The sequence below is a fragment of the Xyrauchen texanus genome, chromosome 4 (genome assembly GCF_025860055.1).
Source record: "Xyrauchen texanus isolate HMW12.3.18 chromosome 4, RBS_HiC_50CHRs, whole genome shotgun sequence".
NCBI lineage: Eukaryota > Metazoa > Chordata > Actinopteri > Cypriniformes > Catostomidae > Xyrauchen > Xyrauchen texanus.
The window spans coordinates 36,579,024-36,601,162 of NC_068279.1; the positions used below are offsets into that span (position 1 = coordinate 36,579,024).

Consider the following 22,139-nt stretch of genomic DNA (forward strand, 5'->3'; position numbering starts at 1 on the left):
CCCAGATTCCAGTGTTAGATTTCAGTAATGTGCAGAGCTTGGTGGAGTGTGCTTTCTACCCTCAAGCTCTGGAGGAGATCCTGGGATCCCTGCAGCCCGGAGTGCTCCCCCCAGCCCCACTTCTTCACCAGCTAATGCACCATGCCCTACGTGTATGTACAGTAATAGCATGCTTGAATACCACAGGCCCTTATTTACTTCAGCACCATTCAGCCAATAGTATATATTGTGCTTAAAAAAAAAAACTCAAAGTAGTTTGTTTAGGATGTTTTAATAAGTGAGGTTTCTGTTACATCAAAACATGATTATCCTGTACCAACTAAAGACTAAAGGCCTATTCACACAGAGCACACATTTTTGCCATGACAAGATGTTAAAGCGAAACAATGCATTCTTCAAGGTTCCCACTGCCAAAAAAAAAAGTATTTGTCAAGGAATGTTTAAATTGTAATTTAAAGTCTTAAAGAAATAGTTCACCCAAAAATAAGAATTATCTCATGATTTACTCACTCTCATGCTATCACATGCTATCACAGATTTCTTTCTTCTGTAGAATGTAAAAGAAGATTTTTCCATACAAGTAGTTCCATACAATGCAAGTGATTGGAAATTTGTAGCTCCAAAAAAGCACATATATGCAGCATAAAAGTAATCCAGTATGATTACAGTGGTTAAATCAATGCTTTCAAAAGTGATACGACAGGTGTGGTTGAGAAAATGATCAACATTTAAATCCTTTTTTTACTATAAATTCTCCTCTCTGCCCAGTAGGTGGCAATATGCACAAAGAATGTCAGTCACCAAAAAACAAAAGAAGAAGAATACAGAAATGAAAGTGGAGATTTGTAGTAAAAAAGGACTTAAATATTAATTTGTTTCTCAACCATATCACATCATTTCTGAAGACATGGATTTAACCACTGGATTCATATGGATTCGGATTGTGCTGCTTTTTTATGCTTTTTGGAGCTTCAATGTTCTATTAAAATCATTGAAAAATGTTTTGACGTTTTCTAGTGAAATGTTTAATTGACTAGACGTTCCTCCTCATGAATGCAGTCTCAATAAAGTGATTTTTTTAATCCTGTGACACTATAAAATAAGGTTGCGTTAACATTAGTAAATGTAGTAGGTATCATGAACTAGCAATGAACAATATTTTAACAGCATTTATTAATCATGTTCAATGTTCATTTATAAAAACATAATTGTTTATTATTAGTTCATAATACATTAATTTTAACTTAACAAAAACTTTAATAAATAAATATTAGAACATGTTGAAATTAACATTAATAAATGCAGTAAAAGTATTGCTGGTTCATAAGGAATTTAATTAATGTTATTGAATGTATCCACTTTGTAAAGTTTTACCAAAAATCCGTATCAAGAAATAATGTTCAACTTGAAAAGTTCATTGGTCAAAATGTGTGGGGCCATTATTCTTATGGACCCCTTTAGTGGCTTTTTGTGTCCAGACAATGTACCGGCATTCCAGATAGACATCAAGCTGTTGACATTGTTGAACCTTGAGCTAAAGGAACATATTTACAACAGCTGTCATAACTAGTGTACTTACAGTGCTGTTATTATCATTGTGATATCATTTTGGAGCATCATTTACACCCACCTTGTGCTGAATTGGCCAGATTGCCCATTCTTCCCTGTTGTTCTGTTATTTCTTCAGGGCAATACGAAGCCACTCTACCTCAGCATGTTCATAACAGTTCTCCACAGCATTTTGCGCAACAATCCTACCTGGGGTTCCCCTGTTAGCGTTAAATACTTCCTTCAAGTCCTCCAGTGTCCTGAGTGTAAGGGTGGTCTCTGGTCACTTCTTCAGATGACAGTTGGGTATGATCTCAAATGTACTCTTCACCTCTCTCTGTTTAAAGAAAAATGTGCTCACCTCTAAGAAAAACTCAGAAAAGCAAGCAAAGTTTATTTCAGTTATGCAATTTTGTCTGATTTACTCAAGAGTATGTCTGGGAAGCGAACCCACTTGTCACTCCCTGCCGAACCCACTGTCCACCGAGTTGTTTGGTCTCCATTGTAACCTGCAGGAGTTCTTTCTGAGACTCTTTCAGTTGGAGCTCCACGCTGCTAGCTCAGGGTGAGCATCTGATCTCTGTTCATCTCGAACTCAACAAAAACAATTGTTTGATATTCTATATAAAGACAATGCAGTTTTTTCCCCTTTGCTCTTGTCTGCCGCTCCATGAATAAAACAACTTGACAAGAATAAAGAAAGGAAACACAATCTGTAGCAAGATAAGGTAGACCACTGATACATCAGTTTTAGCTATTAGTTAAAGCCTATACAGTAGTCATTGTCCATCCTCTCTCCAGCTTCATCATTTTTTTATAATAATTAACCTTATTCCTCATTCAATCTCATCTGATTTAATACATATTTACAAATCTAGTGCTGGGGTGACCAACCCTGCTCCTGGAGAGCTACCTTCCTGCAGATTTTAGCTCCAACACACCTGCCTGTCATTTTCAAGTAATTCTAAAGACCTTAATAAGCTGGTTCAGGTGTGTTTGATTAGGGTTGGTTCTAAAATCTGCAGGAAGGTAGCTCTCCAGGACCAGGGTTGGTCACCCCTGATCTAGTGAATATGCAGGCTATAAAAATCTTAATTTGGTTAATACATAATATAGAGCATTGTAATGGAGACAAGTCTCTATTATTTCACAATTAAGAGTCCCTGGTGTGTTTGGTGCATATTTATTGTCAAAAATCCCATGTTATGCACTATTTGTCCATTTTTCCTTTTTTTCTTTTTTATTCATAGAGCTTAATTCATGCACAAGAAAGCGGCATGATTTTTGTGCATGAACTTGTCAAACTGCATCTTACACTTCCAATGAAAAAGAACTATACTTTTCTCCTGGTGGTGACAAGTGAACATTTTTGAGGATTAAAGGGATAGTTCACCCAAAAGGAAAATTCTCTCATTAATGAATCACCCTCATGCCATCCCAGATGTGTATGACAATCTTTCTTCTGCAGAACACAAATTATGGTTTTTAGAAGAATATCTGTGCTCTGTATGTCCTTGTAATGCAAGGGTATGGGTGCCAAAATTTTGACACTCTAAAAATAACAAAGGCATCATAAAAGTAGTCCATACGACCCCAGTGTTTTAATCAAAACTTCAGAAGTAATATGATAAGTGTGGGTGAAAAAAAGATCAATATTTATGTAATTCTTTGCTAGAAATTCTTCTCCCTGCCCAGTAGGGGGCGATATGCATGAAGAATGTGAATCACCAAAAATACAAGAAGAATTTAAATGTTAAAATGGAGATTTACTGAGCAGTGAGGAGAATCTATAATAAAAAAATGACAAATATTTATCTGTTTCTCAACCACACTAATCATATCGCTTCTAAAGACTTTGATGTAACCACTGGAGTCTTACTTTTATGCTGACATTTTGACACCCATTCACTTGCATTGTATGGACCAAAAGAGCTGAGAAATTCATCGCTAATTTGAGTTCAACAGATGAAAGAAGGTCATACACATCTTGGCTGGCACAAAGGTGAGTAAATGATGAGAGAATTTTCATTTTTGGATGAACTATTCCTTTAAGAGTTATTAGTTAGAGCATTGAGTTGCCTTTAATGGAATGGCAATTGTAAAGGAACAGTGGTAACTCTATGCAGGAGGTCACCTGGAAGCAGCCGGGCATCTGTGCTGTACAGTGCATTCTGGAACACGTGGGAGAAGTCAACCCTGAGCTCCAGAGCACTACAACATCTCAGCAAGCTCCTGATAAAGACTGTAATGTGGGCTTTTAACTCCACTCAGGTGGGAGTCCAGTCCTCATGCCACTCTCTGCTTAATAGCATGTATGATTCTGGTGTCTTTCAGTCTGTGATTTTATAATTTTATTTTTGTATTATTTTTTTTTGCCTATGATAATCTAAGCTGTTGTTATGTGCTACATTATATAATTAGCTTTTATAACTTGTCAAGGCACTTAGAGTAACCTTCTCTCAGTAACCTTGAGATATTCCCATGTATTTTCACCTTGCAGGTATGGGTTATAAGTTTTTAAGCTCAGGCTGTGTTTGTGTGTAGGAGTGGAGGCTGGGAATGCTGGTCACTCTGCAGGAGATTCTGTATGTAGTGGTGGAGTACTGGGCTCAGGAACACAGTCCACTCAACAGCAGTCTGGTGGAGAAAGGCTTTAAAGACCTGTCAGAACACATCGCCGTACTGTGCCAAGGTAATCCACAGTGCACCATGTACATGCACATAAATGCAAGAGATAATAGTTGCAGTTTTGTCTGATTTTGCATATGTAATATAAAACCATGTCTATTTTATTGCAATTGCTTAACAAATATTATTATAAGGTGCTAGTGCATCATTTCTGTGCCAGTCATACTTTATTTTGATGTGTTAATAGACTCCTACATTGATACCTAATAACAGCACAATGTTTGACAAAGCAGATGATCACCACAATGTCTTTTTAGATTTTAATTTCATTAAAGCTTTGATTTTGACGCTTAATGGCTTTAAGTAGTGTGATATCTCCTCCCACAGACCTTCATTCTGACGTGCTGAAGGAAGTGATTCCTGCACTCCTTTCCCCGAGACTCCGGATGTTCACTGCAGACGCCATCTACAGGAATATCTGCTGCAGCAGGGGCCTGATCATCCACTCACAACCCCTCTCCCTGCTCAAGATAGTGGGTTTTAACTCATTGTTTTTGTTATAATTACATAGTTAAGTGAATAGTTAAAAAATCATGTCATTCCAAACCCTTATGCTGTTGTTTTTTTCTGGGTAAATCAAAAGTAGAATTTCTTTGAAGAATATTTATGTAGCTCTTTCCAAACAATCACAATAGAATCCTCCCCTTTACCAAAGCTCTGCACCTCTATAAAGCCTCGTTTGAGAGCTCCTGTATCACTCTCTGTTCAAGCTGATGAGCCAAACAACCTATAGTATATACATTTCCCATGTTTATGGCAACATCTTGTGAATATTTGTGGAAACAATTGTGGTTTCAGTGTATATCAGTCTATTTCAAATGGCGGCGGACTTGAACGAAAAGTGACTTTTATGTTGAGATAAATGACAGCTTATTTTAATAAAGTAAAAGTGACAGTAATGATTATAATGTTACTGATATTTTAAATGAGTATTTGCTGACTATAAGCAACTTGTGCTTGGTTAAAATTTGTTTATTATTTTATTGAAAACCCCCCTTTGAAATTCATGTATCAAATATGATACAACAGGCTTTTGAGGTATCTCTCAGTCGCAATTCCATTCATGCCCACCACAAAAAAATTAATCACAGAGCTTTGAAAATTCTGACGTATATATTTTATAAGATAAACCAATCAGCCACAACATTAAAACCACCTGTCTAATATTGTGTAGGTCCCCCTTGTGCCGCCAAAACAGCGCCAACTCACATCTCAGAATAGCATTTGAGATGATATTCTTCTCACTATAATTGTACAGAGCGGTTATCTGAGTTACCGTAGACTTTGTCAGTTCAAACCAGTCTGGCCATTCTCTGTTGAGCTCTTTCATCAACAAGGCATTTCCATCTGCAGAAGTGCCCCTCACTTGAGTTTTTTGTTTTTGGCACCATTCTGAGTAAATTCTAGAGACCGCTGTGTGTGAAAATCCCAGGAGATCAGCAGTTACAGAAATACTCAAACCAGCCCATCTGGCACCAACAATCATCCATGCAATTATCTAATCAGCCAATCGTGTGGTAGTAGTGCACTGTATAAAATCATGCAGATATGGGTCAGGAGCTTCAGTTAATGTTCACATCAACCATCAGAATGGGGAAAAATGTGATCTCAGTGAATTGGACCGTGGTATGATTGTTGGTGCCAGACAGGCTGGTTTGAGTATTTCTGTAACTGCTGATCTCCTGGGATTTTCACACACAACAGTCTCTAGAATTTACTCAGAATTGTGCCAAATACAAAAAAACATCCAGTGAACGGCAGTTCTGCAGATGGAAACACCTTTTTGATGAGAGAGCTAGTATTAGTTGGAATATTTTTTTTTTTTCAGATTGTATATTTATATATTTACATTCATATACCCAAGTATCGGGGCATAGAACCCTTTTGCCTGAGGAATGATGCTGTATAGGGGTTCAGGGGTATCCCCTGAGAAAAAATTTAGAAAATGTAAAAGTCTGAATGGACCATTTTTATATTTTCTTTAAAGTGAGAAAGACCAGGCTACCAACTAGTTATTGTATTTTATTTCCTTGTCACTATGATTCATTTTCACAAAATTAGAATAGAAATCAATTTGTTTATTATTAACGCTTTCCCCGCCAGCGTTTTAAAAAAAAAGTTGCCAGCCACCGGCAGGGTTTTTGATGATTTTCGCTAAACTTTAATGGCGCGCAGAATATTTTCTTCCATGAATATATGAAGATGCTATATATCAAAATAAAGATCTGAGCCTCTGCTTTTAGGCAAAAAAAAATATTTTATTTTATCTTCATTTGTTCTTTTTTTATTGCCACTTGAACAGAGGTAGGTTTTGTCAAAAACAACATTTCGGACAAAAAGCTGAGAAAAGGCATTTTTATCAAACAAGTGCTTTAGTATTAGTATGGTGTTCCACTTCACGTTTGAGACGATCGCAATCTGTTTCTTTGATCAAAGAGTTGCGTACTCTTTCAAAACATGCGCGCGGGTCTTCCTTACCGTATACCACCTAAAACACGGAGACCCGGAAAATTCTGTGTTTGGCGGGGAAGCGTTTTTTCATAAAACCCGGAAAATTCCGTGTTTGGCGGGGAAAGAGTTATAGGCTCGTAACATGCCAAAGCTAAATCAAGAAGGAAAAACGCAGCGCCTCATGTCTTCTCACATGCGGGAAAATTAGGCAACACATGCAGAGTGGGACGGGGCATAAATTATGCATGATTGGTGCTAGAGAAAAATGTTCAAGAATACAGCGCAGAAAGATTAGAGCTGGTGTGTGCAGCATTGTATTGTTGTCACACTGCTCACTAGAGAAGATGAGAAAGCGCAACCATCATCATGAAGTTTTGCGGCCTGGATGGAATTGTTTACTGCTATAGCCTAATCTAGCAAGACAGCTAACGTTAGTAACTTCATACGGTCCAGGAAAGCCGAACTGCTTGCGTTTTTAGCAACATGGACCTGAATGTCTAGGTGTAGAACATAGGCTAAATAATGAAGATTACTCAAAAGCTAGTTTTTGAGTAGAAGAAGAAGCCCATTGGTCACTCGAATTGAACACAATAGCCCGCCCTCGACAGAAGGATTATTTCTCTCATGTTGAGGGTGGTTAAATAATGAAAACTTTCATTTTTAGCTGAGCTACAGTATTGCAGTAAAAAAAAAAAACATACATAGCAAAACCTTTCTGGATCCCAGAAGTCTTTATTCATCTCCCCATACAATGCAGTGAATGGAACATTCAGGCTGAGATTTTAAAAATGATCTGGTCTACTGGCAGGTCTCACACTACCTCAAAGCTCTGGGGCAGCTGTGTAATCGCGAGCCTCTCCAAACCCTGAAGTCCCAGACTGACAAAACGGAGATGAATCAACCTTCTTCCAGCAGTGCTGCCCATATGCCAGACTCTGAGTGAGTTTCACCTCCACCACACGTGTACCTGCTCATCCTGCTGTCCTCCATACTGGCACTATAGAACACAATATGAAAGCAAGAACATGCTTTTTATGACGTAGTTTTATATTTGTATAATTTTGATTTCTCTTTTATATTTGTGTAACTAAACTCGTACAAACAAAATCTGTGATGAATAGAGATGGTGCAAGTGTTTACTTTTGTAAGATTTTTCCCTGTAGACTAACAAGGCTTAATAGATGTAATTTTGTACATATCTGTACCATCAGAGCACATTTTGAGATAACCACTCTACACTTACAATACTATAAGATCCTCTTTATGTCTGCATCCATACGTGTATGACAGAGGGAAAGAGTGGTAGGTGCCTTTAATTGGACAATTTTCCGCTATTATGGGGCATTAGAGGGGTTTAAGATGGCTAATGGAGAGAGACAGGGTGCTCAGAGGCAGCCTGTGACAGCAGCACTGGGCAGTTGGAGACATGAGGGTAATTGGAGCTGCGTATGCTTATATCTGCGTTTCATCCCCACAGGCATCAGCTGTGCCATGATACCTAGTCAGACCTTTCCTGCATTTAAATTCTAGATTATATGAGTTGAAGAAGAATGTCGTTACTTTTGTTCCTTTATAAATATGTAGTAATAATTGGGATCTCGAATAGATAGCAGAGATCTGGTTGTGTTGTATTATTCTGACAACCAGGATATTTTGTTTGAAGTGCAATGCTTGTTTAACACATACTCCAAGATATTTAGCTGTGGCGCTCATGTGGGGTGTTTAAGTTTGAATCTGGCATGCATAATTTCAGTTGATTATAAAGATTTTCCGTAATCAAATTGAGTTGCATGATGTGCTGATTTATTAATCAGATTAACCGCAAAGAATCACACATTTACATTTTTTTTGAAAATCCCCCAAATCCCCCATTTCTTTATCATTATTTGGGGGATTTTCTTAAAAATGTAAATGCATTAAACAGACATTACAAAAAATTTACTTTAGAAGTTTTGTTTATTTCCAAATCATTTAACATGACCCAAGCATAGTATAAGGTAGAGTGGACCTTCTTGCATTTCATCTGCGCAATTTTTTAATTGTTGTACACATTGCTTTACTTTTTTAAATAATTAACTTTGCTGAATTAATATTAAATTGCCTGCCTATTTCACAACCCCATTTCTCCTCCTCTTCCTGTCATTTTGTGTTCTCTCACTATTATCCCTGTCAGTAAATGTGGCAAAAAACTAATGTAAATGTTTATGTTCCACACATGATACTTAGACTAAGCAGTTATACTCTGCATCTTGTTTAAAATTATTTACTGTTTGCTTAAAAATACTCCTCTCACTGAATAATTTAGGTAGGCATTGGTCACACTCTGTTCTTACTCAAACACACATACACCCACACACACACACACTGGGCACAATGATTTTTGCTCCTTACTAATAGGCAACTAAATGATCGTGTGTCTTTGAGAATGTGGGTGGTTGTACTGCGGTGCTGTGTGACATTTTGTCTTAGTTCTGAACAATCCAAAAGCAAGAGATAGCACTGTAATTTAGCACGCTCACTGCAGGGGGATGAGCCGGACTTCTGTCCAAGTCTAGCTATAAAGCCCCGTTCACACGGCCAACGACATTGTCGCTTGGTGTCGCTAGTGGGCGTTCCTACTGATTTATTGGTAACACTTTACAATAATGTTCAATTTCTTAACATTAGTTAACATGATCTAACAATGAACAATACTTTTAAAACATTTATTAATCTAGGTTAATGTTAGTTTCAACCTCTACTAATAATTTTTTTTTAAATCAAAAGTTGTTTTTGTTAACATTAGTTAATGCATCATGAACTAATAATAAACAATTGTATTTTTATTAACTAACATTAACAAAGATTTATAAATGCTGTAAAAAAACTTTGATCATTGTTTGTTCATGATACCTAAGGCATTAAATAATGTTAACGAAAAGAACCTTGTTGTAAAGTGTACCAAGTTCTCTCTAACTTTTTTGGTGGACTGCACATCTGGCCATAATAGCGTTTGAAATGTTGATTACAGATGATATTGCCGGTAAAACTAAGATATCATTCTAGTTTGACAGGTAATTAGTTCTCTTGCCTCTAAAAATAAACATTCTGCAAGTGAGAGTGTTTTAAATAACATGCAGCAGTGCTCGTTGCATCATATCATTAATCAAAATGAATGATATATTAAAATATGAATCTAACTCGGCCTCAATTGGACTAATTTATTTAATAACGTGGTGTCAATTGCTATAAGACACACAATTATGGATGTTGCAATCTTTGACAAATACTGGATATAAAACGTCTACACACCCCTGTTAAAATGGCAGGTTTTTGTGATGTGAAAGAATGAGACAAAGATAAATCATGTCAGAACCTTTTCCATTTTTAATGTGACCTATAATGAGAACAATTCAATTGAAAAATAAACTGAAATCTTCATGGGGGGGGGAAATTTAAATTAAAAACCTTGTGGCTGTGTTCAGAATTAACCAATCACATTCAAACTCATGTTAAATAGAAGTCATTACACACCTGCCATCATTTAAAGTTACTCTGATTAATCACAAATAGAGTTCAGCAGTTCCAGTACGATTTTCCTGACATTTTCTTAGTTGCATCTCAGAGCAAAAGCCATGGTCCATAGAGAGCTTCCAAAGCATCAGAGGGATCTCATTGTTGAAAGATATCAGTCAGGAAAAGGGTGCAAAAGAATTTCCAAGGCATTAGATATACCATGGAACACAGTGAAGACAGTCATCAACAAGTGGAGAAAATATGGCACAACAGAGACATTACCAAGAACTGGACGTCCCTCCAAAATTTATGAAAAGACAAGAGGAAAACTGGTCAGGGAGGCTTCCAAGAGGCCTACAGCAACATTAAAGGAACTGCAGGAATTTCTGGCAAGTACTGGCTGTGTGCTACATTTGACAACAATCTCCTGTATTCTTCATATGAATGGGCTTTGGGGTAGGGTGGCAAGATGGAAGCCTTTTCTTACAAAGAAAAACATCCAAGCCCGGCTGAAGTTTGCAAAAACAAACATCAGGTCTCCCAAAAGCATGTGGGAAAATGTGTTATGGTCTGATGAAACCAAGGTTTAACTTTTTGGCCATAATTCCAAAAGGTATGTTTGCCACACAAACAACACTGCACATCACCCAAAGAACACCATACCCACAGTGAAGCATGGTGGTGGCAGCATCATGCATTGGGCTGTTTTACTTCAGCTGGAACTGGGGCCTTAGTCAGGGTGGAGGGAATTATGAACAGTTCCAAATACCAGGCAATTTTGGCACAAAACCTTCAGGCGTCCGAGGAAGTTCACCTTTCAGCATGACAATGACCCAAAGCACACATCCAAATCCACAAAAGCATGGCTTCACCAGAAGAAGATTAACGTTTTGGAATGGCCCAGCCAGAGCCCAGACCTGAATCCAATTGAACATCTGTGGGGTGATCTGAAGAGGGCTGTGCACAGGAGATGTCCTCGCAATCTGACAGATTTGGAGCGCTTTTGCAAAGAAGAGTGGGCAAATATTGCCACGTCAAGATGTGCCATGCTAATAGACTCCTACCCAAAAAGACAGAGTGCTGCAATAAAATCAAAAGGTGCTTCAACAAAGCATTAGTTTAAGGGTGTGCACACTTAGGCAACCACGTTATTGTGAGTTTTTTTTTTTTTTTTTCTCTCAAAGATTTCAGTTTGTTTTTCAATTGAATTGTTCACGTTATAGGTCACATTAAAGGTTGAAAAAGTTCTGACATGATTTATCTTTGTCTCATTCTTTTACATCACAAGAACCTGGCATTTTAACAGGGGTGTGTAGACTTTTTATATCAACTGTATGCTTAAGTCACCGTCTTGATGGTTACAGCTGTGACATTTCAAGACCCACACCTGTAAGTAAATACGGTTGTCAATCCCAAAGACTGCCTGTGTAAATGTAGCCAGAATGACGTCAGTATCTGGTACAGTTTTCCATGCATCATTGGTTTATTATATCCATACATGTGCTTATAGACAAATTATATAAACCAGTAAAATCCCTCACAACATTATAACCTCTCCGTATTGATTTTTTTCTTATTGTTCGTTATTGACATTTTATAGAGATATACATTTCATACCATTAATGGGAAAGGAATGTCATTCCACGTGTTTGTTAGACCTCAACAATGAGTGTAAACAAGTTGTTTGTTTAAAAGTAAATTCCACAGGGTAATTTAGCTTTTAATCTGAAGTTCAAGTAAACGCCATTATGGATTTAATTCTACATAAGGTGTGTGACCTCTTTTTAACACAATTTCATTGTCTTTAGGGGACATTTGACTCTCCTCATAAATATTTACATTTTTGATAATGTTCCTCTTCCTGGTTTAATGCCCAACATGTGTGTTACGTTACCCTTACATCACGTAATTGCGGTATGCTATAAGTCATAACGTCCTCTGAAAGGCATTCTTGCCTGTGTCAAAAATCAGCGGAAGTGACCTCACAATGGATCGTAATTAGATTTTTTTAACTAAATAGTACATACATAAACTGAAATGGTGTTGATGTTAGAGTTGCTTTTGGGTTCAGTCGATATCTGTATTGCATTGTCTCACACTTCTTTGAAATGAGATTTACTTTTTCCGTAATTAAAGCAAGATATGGCAAGCACAATACATGCATGGTCACTAAACCAAATTTTATCATTCTCTAACAATTATGATAAACAAATAATAAAACAAATTAGCTTATTATGTTAGGATTGTTTCACGTTCTCAAGTAAACAGTCATAAAATAAATAATAAGTCATAAAAGAAGAATAAAGAAACCGTTGATAAAATCAATGTATAGAAACAAATAAAAAATAATAGAATAAAAAATACAAATTAGCTTTGTCTTCACTGTTTGATAAAAATGTATTAATACTTTGTAAAACTACTAAAGTTATCCAGCCAAGAGCAGTGAGTTGTTTTCTTGTTATTGTTGATATTTGAACATTGGCTAATCTATTAGGTTACATTTACACTTCAAGTCAGACATTTTTATACAAATATGCTTTTTGTTCCACTGTTTCATTCACTTCAAACATAAAATGACCTCACCAAGACGAAAAAGATTTTTAAGGGTATTTGACCATTTCGGCAAGTATCCGCAGAGTGAGAGCTATGGGAGCACACACACTTGTAAAGCATTAGCACATAAGCTGCCCTTTCAAGCAAACAAGCTGTACACAGTGGCTGCAAAATCAAAGTATTAAAATATCAATTCTTTTATTTTATTTTTCTCCCAATTTGGAATATCCAATTCCCACTACTTAGGTCCTCGTGGTGGTGCGGTTACTCACCTCGATCCTGGTGGTGGAGGACAAGTCTCAGTTGCCTCCGCTTCTGAGACAGTCAATCCACGCGTCTTATCACGTGGCTCGTTGTGCATGACACAGCAGAGACTCCCAGCATGTGGAGTCTCATGCTACTCTCCTCGATCCACACACAAATTGCCACATGCCCCATTGAGAGCAAGAACCTCTAATCGCAACCACGAGGAGGCTACTCCCTAGCAACCTGGCCAATTTGTTTGCTTATGAGACCTGGCTGGAGTCACTCAGCATGCCATGGATTCGAACTCGCGACTCCAGGGGTGGTAGTCAGCGGCAATACTCGCTGATCTAATCAGGCCCCCTCTAAAATGTAAATCTTTAAGATTTTATTGAGATCAACCAGTGGTTGTCTTGGGATCACGATCGATGTAATGAGCAGCCCTGGTCTAGACTTAGAACATTTAAATAACAAAAATTACTAAAGTTTATTATATCATGGATTTTACCACCTATATTAAACCTAACCTAGTATTATGTAAAAAACGTAATTTTCCTTGGGTAAAATCACTCCAAATGCGCACACAACCCCATTTTTGTATTTTAAGCCCCAATGTTTTACATTGCTTGGTAAACAGCATACAGTTAGGAAAATGAACAATTAATCTGTTTCATTAGATTTTACTGTATGACCGCACAGCCATATTTGTGATTAAAACCGCTGTGGGATGCGACAAAAATCACCAAAAGATTTGTTTCTTTTTATAAGTGGCAGTGGCGTAGTGGGCTAAAGCACATAACTGTTAAGCAGAAGGTTGTCGGTTCGATCCCCACAGCCACCACCATTGTGTCCTTGAGCAAGACACTTAACTCCAGGTTGCTCCGGGGGGATTGTCCCTGTAATAAGGGCTCTGTAAGTCGCTTTGGATAAAAGCGTCTGCCAAATGCATAAATGTAAATGTTATAAAGCTTGTTAAAGCAATACTGCTTTTACTTACCAGAGCAAAAAATATTTATTTTATTTCAATTAAGTTTGATCTTTCAAGTGAAATAGCTCAAATACTTTTTTCTTATTTATTGAGAGAATTTTTAGTCTAATGCTTTTAAACTTTTACCTCAATTACATTTTTAACCTAACTGAGTTAGAAACAGTTAAACTAGAAATGCATGAAGGACTATTTTAAATTCACAACACACATACTGTACAATTTGAAAAGAGGTATGTGAAAATTGCAACAGTAAATAAAATGTATAATGTCAATTTACAGTAATAAATGTGTATATACTAATAATGTAAGCCAATAAAAAAAACTCATTTTAAGATTATGAAGCAAAGACTTTATTCACGCTGCCAGACTAACATGTAAACATATATGTTAACTGCAAGATAATATTAAAAAAAACGGTATATTTTCAAATAAAATTGGAATTAAATTAACTTAGCAATTACGTTTTTTATTGGAAGACAAAATAAGTGAGACACAGCAGTAGTGAAACTCTGCCCTTTTTGGGAGGCTTGTTTATTTACCACCATTGCTTTCCCCCGCAGATGGCCACAAATATGGCGTTTGCGAGGAAAAATGTATGTGACTGAATTCAGTGAATAATATAGCAGAACAATTGTTCATTAGTAAAATTATCAATAATAAATGTAACTATTTATTGAACATTGGTGTCGTCACCATTGGCACCGATACGGTAACAACTGCACATGTTTTTACTTTTACGGTCTATTTGACATTCTCCATTCATATCCTTCCATCGGTCTGATGCTGTCCTCTCTCAGCTATAGGAGATGTCTTAGTCAACAATTAAGCTAGAAGAAAGCACCTCACTCATCCAGAACATCCTGCCTGCATCACTGTAGCACTTACGATGTTATTTAGTGACAGATCCTTAAACACTGGCCAGCTGTCTCCTCGGATAAAAGGATTCAGTAAGTTCAGCTAGCGTTCAGGCAGACTCATATGACAGTCTTTCAACTCTGTCCCAGTGTGAAGATGTAGTGTCAGTGATATAATGATGTTTGTGGTGTAACATGGCCTGTATTTAGCACACAGTTCACCTTGTGGGATTTTCCTCTTGGATCTCTTAAATATTGCAGACTTTTAAAGCACTCCAGTCTATTGGCTAGGGATTCTTAATCTAGCCATTTTAAGCAGTTTTATGATGTGCTGCCATTTAAATACATGATAATTCCTATCTGTTCTCCCACTTTTGCTACAGTGAACTCTCCTGTCTATTGTCCTTCCAAAAACACATGGCATGATGTCTCAATCTCTCTGTTAAATATTGTACTGTGTTCTATTTTCAGAGGTGTGCAAGGCTCGGCAAATTCAGGCAGAGAGAATGTCCCGAGAGGTTACCACAGAGTCAACGCTGCAGGTAAAAGTCGTTTTCAGTTGACGGACCGTTATTATCACTCCCAAAACTCTAGTAGTTTATATCACCAGTAAGCATTATACTGTTCAGTTTCAGCAATGTTCTTTTTGGAATTTCTATTCATTTTTATTAGTTTAAGATGTTTTAATTCAAGTCTTTAATGGAGAAGTGTGTGTAATTTTTCTAATTTTGAAGTATGAATCATTCACATGTACAAAAAAATAAATATAAATTAAACATTTACTAACCCTCATTTTCTACAAAACCTGTATGACTTAGTGTTTTGTCGAGCACAAAACAGCTGGTGGCTAATCACATACATTTTAGTTGCATAGCACACAATTTGGTCTCATATGCAAGTGATTTACTCCCATTGTAGAGAGTTGCTCATAGAGTAAAAGATCGATCTTGAGATTTAAGAATCAAAATCAAGATTGTTCAAGTAAACAAGTCCTACAACTTATTCCAAGTCGTATAAACTGGATACAATAGCTTTGAGTGAAGAATAAATGCAAAGGCAATAAATATTTATATAATTTACATTAGGGATGTGCACGAGTAGTTGAATATTCAAATATTTGTTGTGCAATAATTATTAGAATAGTAAAAATACTATACGTATTTAGCTATACTTAATCACTGTTGAGTGTGGACACAAGTTGATCACATTTGTTGAGCAAACGGTTCCATCAGTACGTTCAGATGGACACCAAAAAAGCAGGTTATTGTGAGAATGTGGCTTACTGTGAGAAAGCTGGGTTCCTGTTTAAATGTACTGGATGAGCGGTGTAAACTTTACTCTTGTTAATGTGTAGCTTGTCAGAAAGCAGCGTCCCCGTTGAAGTGTAATCCCCAAAACGCTTCTGTAAACAACAAACATGGCATTTGAGAAAGACTGTGCTTTATCATTTAAACTGGTGTGTATAAATTAGTATAGTTTACTGAGCACGTGGATATGCTTGTTTTTCTCAACAAAAACATGACATGAGATACAATATAAACAGGATAACTATTATATGCCGAGTGTTTATATTCGTCCTGTACGTTAACTGCATTAGTCATTAGCGGTTTCTTTTCTACTTATGCGTGATCTTAAATGCTTTCATTATGTTCTTTTTTTGTTTTCACGCATTGCTTGTTTAAATATAAAAAACAATACAGGACATGATATAAGTTGTTTTGAATATAATTACAGGGCTTGACAATAAGGACTGCCTGATGGCCCGGGGCCAGTGTGAGAGAACTTTGGGCCAGTTGCTAGAACTGTCACTTGCCCATCAGGCCAGTGCTGAATTTATAATATTGGTGCAAGCAAACAACAAGTGAGAGAGCACAACGATTTCACTGCACGAACGAAGTCTTCTAACCGAGGAGCGAGCACGAGTATATTTTTCTCGCAAAGATACGCGAGCGTGTAATATAGTGGACGCACCAAAGCACAGTCGCGTGCATGCACAAGATCACGCAGACACCGAGTGCACTCTCCTAGCACTCTCCTAACTCTTTTCCAAGTGTCTTAGCAGCAGCTATAACCAATGTGTAGAAAATAGAAGGAAAAATCCCTCTTAATGAATTTTGAAGCAGAATTGCACGTCATACGCAACATGTTAAGTATCCCTGCACAATCAGTGTTCACAGTATGTGAAATCCCCACATTTTTTCGTTTTTACATGTTGGTGAAAAGCTAGGGTGACCATATGTGCTCTTTTTCCAGGACATGTTCTCTTTTTCGGACCTTAAAAAACCGTCCGGCTGGGATTTCTAAATTTGTGAAAATGTCCGGGATTTTGCTTTATTTGCATTATGATGTCTAACACTTAATTGTGTTTGCATGCATATTTGCATTGCTTAAACCACGCTTTTTAAGTCCCGCCTTCTCGCAGACCAATTGGTCGATTATAAGAGGCTTGCAGCAACTATTGGCCAAATTCCTGCCTGTCAATCTCTCCACGAACGCGCGAAATGCGGTTGTGTTCGGCATCAAACTGTTGCTTTACAATAGCAGCAAATGACTGCAGAGTGGAAACAATGCCCAAACGAAAGTGCAAATTTTCAGAAGATTTGCACAAGTAATTCCCATGCTTTTGTCCAGGTCAAGATCCGTGGGAAGCAGAATGTATTACATGTAAAGCTGGTACTTATGTGTCAGTTGCTTATAAAGGTGATTTAGGAGCACACATTAGCTCTGCCAAGCATAAAGGGTCAGCAAAAGGTGAAAGTTCATCAGGTACTTTCCATGGCCATTATTTTCCATGGCCATTCAAAATAATAGTAATAGTAAATTAAGGTACACTCATGCAGGGGAATTGCTAGACATTACAATCTACCATTACTCAAATCGCTTTTTCTTGAAACCCTGCTGCGTGAAAGAAGTGTGCAACACAATGCACTATACAAAACATTGCATAACCCACTATTCCTACACTGCAACAAGTACTGGGAAAGTTAAACATGTAGAGATATTAATCTTTATGAAAATATCTAAGTATATTCAACATACTGTTGTAACACTCTCCAATATATTAAAGAGGAGTATCACACTAATATGGGATCTTACGTACCGTTTCTATTGATAGGTAATAGAGTGGAGAAAATAAATATAACAACACCGATGAAAAATCAATAAACCCAAGTGTATTTACACTACCAATAATATTTACAATAATAATCAAACAAGGTGTATATACATGTAAAGTGAAGTCCAAAGTGCACAGAGATATTAACAGTGTTCAGATCAGCCTCACCGGGTGTTTGTATCGTCCGTGAGCGTGATCAAGTGATGAAGTGATGAGTAGATGACAGACCAATGTCCTCCGATAAAAGTATTCCTGGCAGCGAGCCAACTGAAAAAACTTCCAGAGGAACGGCGTCCCAGCGCTTCCAAGTCAGTCACCAACGTAATTCTCTTATGAATGAGCGGGTTGGTTGTGCGTGAGCGTACTCGCAAATGAGCCCCGAACACCGGCATAGCGGTTCTTTAAATAGACAATTACAGTTAGTTCCTGTTTACGTGGCAGGAAAACATGTAACCTGAATTCACGCGAAGATCTCGCGTGAACAGAGATCGGGGAATAACACACAACAGCTGAGGGGAATCACAGATAACAGGAGAAAGCAATATAACAATTAAGAATAAATGACACACATTTAAAGTCATAGACCTTAATATAAAACCTCCCTTATGTGGCCACGCTACATAGATCCCCCAGCCTTCGGCATAGGAGGAGATCGTCCGTACCAGCGTTTCAGGTTAACCACATTTATAATGTCTGTTTTACATGGGTCTCCCCAGCTGAACGGTGTAATTTATTGGCCCCGCTTTTTTAATACTTCAGCTGGACCCTCCCATTTGGGCTTAGCTTAGCAGAGTATTTATTGGAGGCAGACGAGAGAGGGTGAGTTTTAACCCAGACTAGATCACCCGGCTGAAACTGCGCATCTTTCCGTCGGGCATTATAATACCTAGCTTGTCTGGCTTGTTGCACCCCTACTCGGAGCTTTACCTCCTCTGCCATGATGTTCTGTCTTTCAATTAGGTTATATGAGGTTTGGTCAGGTGTGGGGTTTTTGAAGATTAACCTCTCCAGTGGACCATGTAGCTGTCTGCCCATCATTAATTCCAAAGGTGCTCTACCTGTAGTTTCATGATGTGCGGTGTTGATGGCAAACCTTAATTCAGGCAACCACTGGTCCCATCTATCATGATGTTGTCCCACATATGACGCAATCATTGTTTTTAACGTCCTGTTAATTCTCTCCGTCAGGTTTGTCTGAGGGTGATAACTGGTTGTGAGTTTCTGAATACTTCCCCAGGATTTGCAGAGCTCAGCAAGCACATTGGAGGTGAACTGGGCCCCCCTGTCCGATATGAGATATTTTGGGACCCCCCCAACGGGTGAAGATTTCTTCCCTTAGAATTTTTACGATCTTAGGGGTCTTACTGTCTCGAAGGGGAACATCTCTACCCATTTGGTGTAATAATCCACAAACACCAGTAAGTAAGCGTTTCGTTTCTTACTGGTCGGAAAGGTCCCATGAAATCCATCCCCAAGTGTGACCTGGTTCCGTCACTTGTGTGTGCTGTAAGAAACCGCTGGGTTTTGTATTGTCATGTTTGTATTTTTGACAAGTTTCACATCCTTTTACATACTCCCAGACATCCTTACGGACAGTTGGCCACCACGCCACCTCCAAGAGCCTCAGTAAGGTTTTCAGCCGTCCCAGATGTCCTCCCAGCGGTTATCGTGTACATAGTGCAAGAAACCAGGAATTAATGCCTGAGGAACAACCAGTTGGAATTTATTCCCATTGTTCTTGACAGGAACCCGGCGATATAGCACCCCTGGTGGACCTCAAAGGTAATTTGGTTTTCCTGAACCTTTCTGGTTTTTGGGCCAGTTGGAGGAGAGACACCGTATTGTCATGACTTTGTGCTTGTGAGATTTCCTGTAACGTGTGGGGTATGTCAGAGGCACATTTTGGTTTTATTATGGCTAGACAGGGCACACCTTCACTTTCAGGAGCTTCACAGACTCGTGACAAGGCATCTGGTCCCAGGTTCAGACATCCTCTTCTGTGATGTACTTGGAAGATGAATTGCTGTAACCTAAGAGTCCACCGGGTCAGCCGAGAGGAGGTTTTAGGGCTATTGAAGGCCCACGTTAAGGCAGCATGGTCACTGTAAACGTCGAACTGTCTTCCTTCCAGGTAATGTCTCCATTTTTCCACCGCCCAGACTACAGCTAGACACTCTTTTTCAGCCGTCGAATAATTCAGTTCAGGTCCACGCAATGTTCGTGATGCATATGCTATTACCCGCTCCCCTCAGGAGTTTGCTGGGTAATGATGGCTCCTAAGCCCACATCACTGGCGCCTGTATGAACCTGGAAAGGTTGATTGAGGTCAGGCTGCATCAATACAGGGGGTTTTGTAATAGCTGTTTAATCGTCTCCAGGCTGGTCTGGCACTCAGGCGTCCAATCCCACTTAACTCCTTTCTTTTTTAGGTTGTTTAATGGAGCTGTGATGTCGGCGAAATGGGGAATGAACTTGTGATACCACCGGTTAATCCCAAGAAGCGTTGGAGGGCTTTAATGTCTTTGGGAGGAGGATATTCAGCTACCGCCGGGTCTTTTCAGGGTCGACCTCCACCCCTTTCTCTGAGACTATATGTCCAAGAAACTTCAGCTGCTTCTTAAAGAAGTGACACTTCTTCATGTTCAGTGTAAGTGAAGCTTGGTTTAGTCTCTGTAGAATGGTGTTCAGGTGTTGGACATGTTCTGATAAGGACCTTGAATAGATTATGATGTCATCAATATAGACAAAGCAAAACTTCCCTCTCAACTCTGCTAGGACCTTCTCCATAAGCCTCTGGAAGGTGGCAGCGGCATTCCGTAATCCATATGGCATGGAGCAGAATTGGAATAGTCCTTGGGAGGTGATGAAGGCTGTTTTGGCTTTGCTACTTTCCTCCATTTCAACCTGCCAGTACCCTGACTGCAAATCCAATGTGCTGAACCAGGAGGCGCCTTCCATGGATTCCAAGATGTCGTGGATAATTGGCATTGGATAAGCGTCAGGGATGGTTTTACTATTAAGTCTCCTATAGTCCACACAGAACCTGTAGGAACCATCGGGTTTGGGGACTAGGACAACAGGTGATGACCACGGAGAGAAAGAAGGCTCGATGATATGGTCCCGTAGCATTTGTTCTACCTGCTCATCGATAATCTTATTTTTGAATGGTGAGACCCTATAAGCTCTGGATCTCATGGGTATTTCATCAGACAGTGTAATTTTGTGGTGTTCCACAGATGTTTTTCCCAGGACTTGAGAGGTGGTATGAGGCCAATTTTCCATCAGCTTTCTCAATTCGTCCTGATTGTCAGAGTCCCAGCTGGGAACAATTTGTGTGGGTAAGTCGTAGGTGGCTGGATTCCAGGTTGGAGGTACGGCATAATAGAGAGTCACCGCAGCAGTCATGCCTAGGTTTTCACCCATTAGTCGTGAAGACAGTAGAGGATTTAGAAGTGCATTTAGAAATGGATGATAAACATATCCTTTGCCCATTTTCAGTCCATATCTCCATTGTCCGACATCCACTATGGCTTCAGCGGTTCTCAGGAAGTCCAGACCAGCTATAAGGGGAAATGCCAGGTGAGCATCCTTCATCACATAGGTGTCCAACCTGCATATTTTGTCATGCCACTCATAACAGACTGATCTCTTGTTAATCGCCTGGTGCATCTTTCCATCAGCCATAATGAACCGTTGAAGAGGGGCTGAAGGGTCAGGTTTAGCTTCCCTCCTAACTGTCTCCAGAGGCTCTCCTGCATAAGGGTGTATGTGCTCCCTGTATCCAGTACCGCCTTCACCTCTTGTCCTTTTATCGTCACAGGCACTACTAGAAGAGATGTCATAGGGTGGGGTTGAGCAATGGATACTCCTGCTAGATTTTTAGCAGTATGGCATTCAGGTGGTCTTTTATTTGTGGTTTCTTTGCTGTTCAGTTTACCCACTTTCTGCCAGTAATCTTTTGCTCCCATCCAGTCCTTCTCCACCATAGATCCCACCTTCACCAGCTGTTCCACTGTTTTCACCGTGCCTCTCAGACAGCCCGCAACCCTTGGGTTGATGTTATTGAGAATACGGCTCACCATCTCCTCTTCAGTGATAGCTGGCTTCCATTTGAGGCAGAGGGCTCGATAATCATAGGCGAAATCTCTCAAACGCTGATTGGGTTGCTGCACCAGTGATCTTAACTTGTCTTCTACCTCAGTGA

General features: G+C 38.8%; 1 protein-coding gene across 1 annotated transcript in view; it reads left to right on the top strand.

Annotated features, from left to right (window-relative positions):
- LOC127643085 (SMC5-SMC6 complex localization factor protein 1-like) overlaps positions 1-22,139 on the top strand; it is an 86,268-nt gene that overhangs the window by 13,701 nt on the left and 50,428 nt on the right. Inside the window, exons 9-16 of the mRNA XM_052125645.1 lie at positions 6-152; positions 1,688-1,854; positions 1,979-2,113; positions 3,675-3,819; positions 4,093-4,240; positions 4,564-4,709; positions 7,496-7,626; positions 15,292-15,362. Of these exons, the coding sequence (XP_051981605.1) occupies positions 6-152; positions 1,688-1,854; positions 1,979-2,113; positions 3,675-3,819; positions 4,093-4,240; positions 4,564-4,709; positions 7,496-7,626; positions 15,292-15,362 (1,090 nt within the window). The remainder of the gene's footprint in view (positions 1-5; positions 153-1,687; positions 1,855-1,978; positions 2,114-3,674; positions 3,820-4,092; positions 4,241-4,563; positions 4,710-7,495; positions 7,627-15,291; positions 15,363-22,139) is intronic.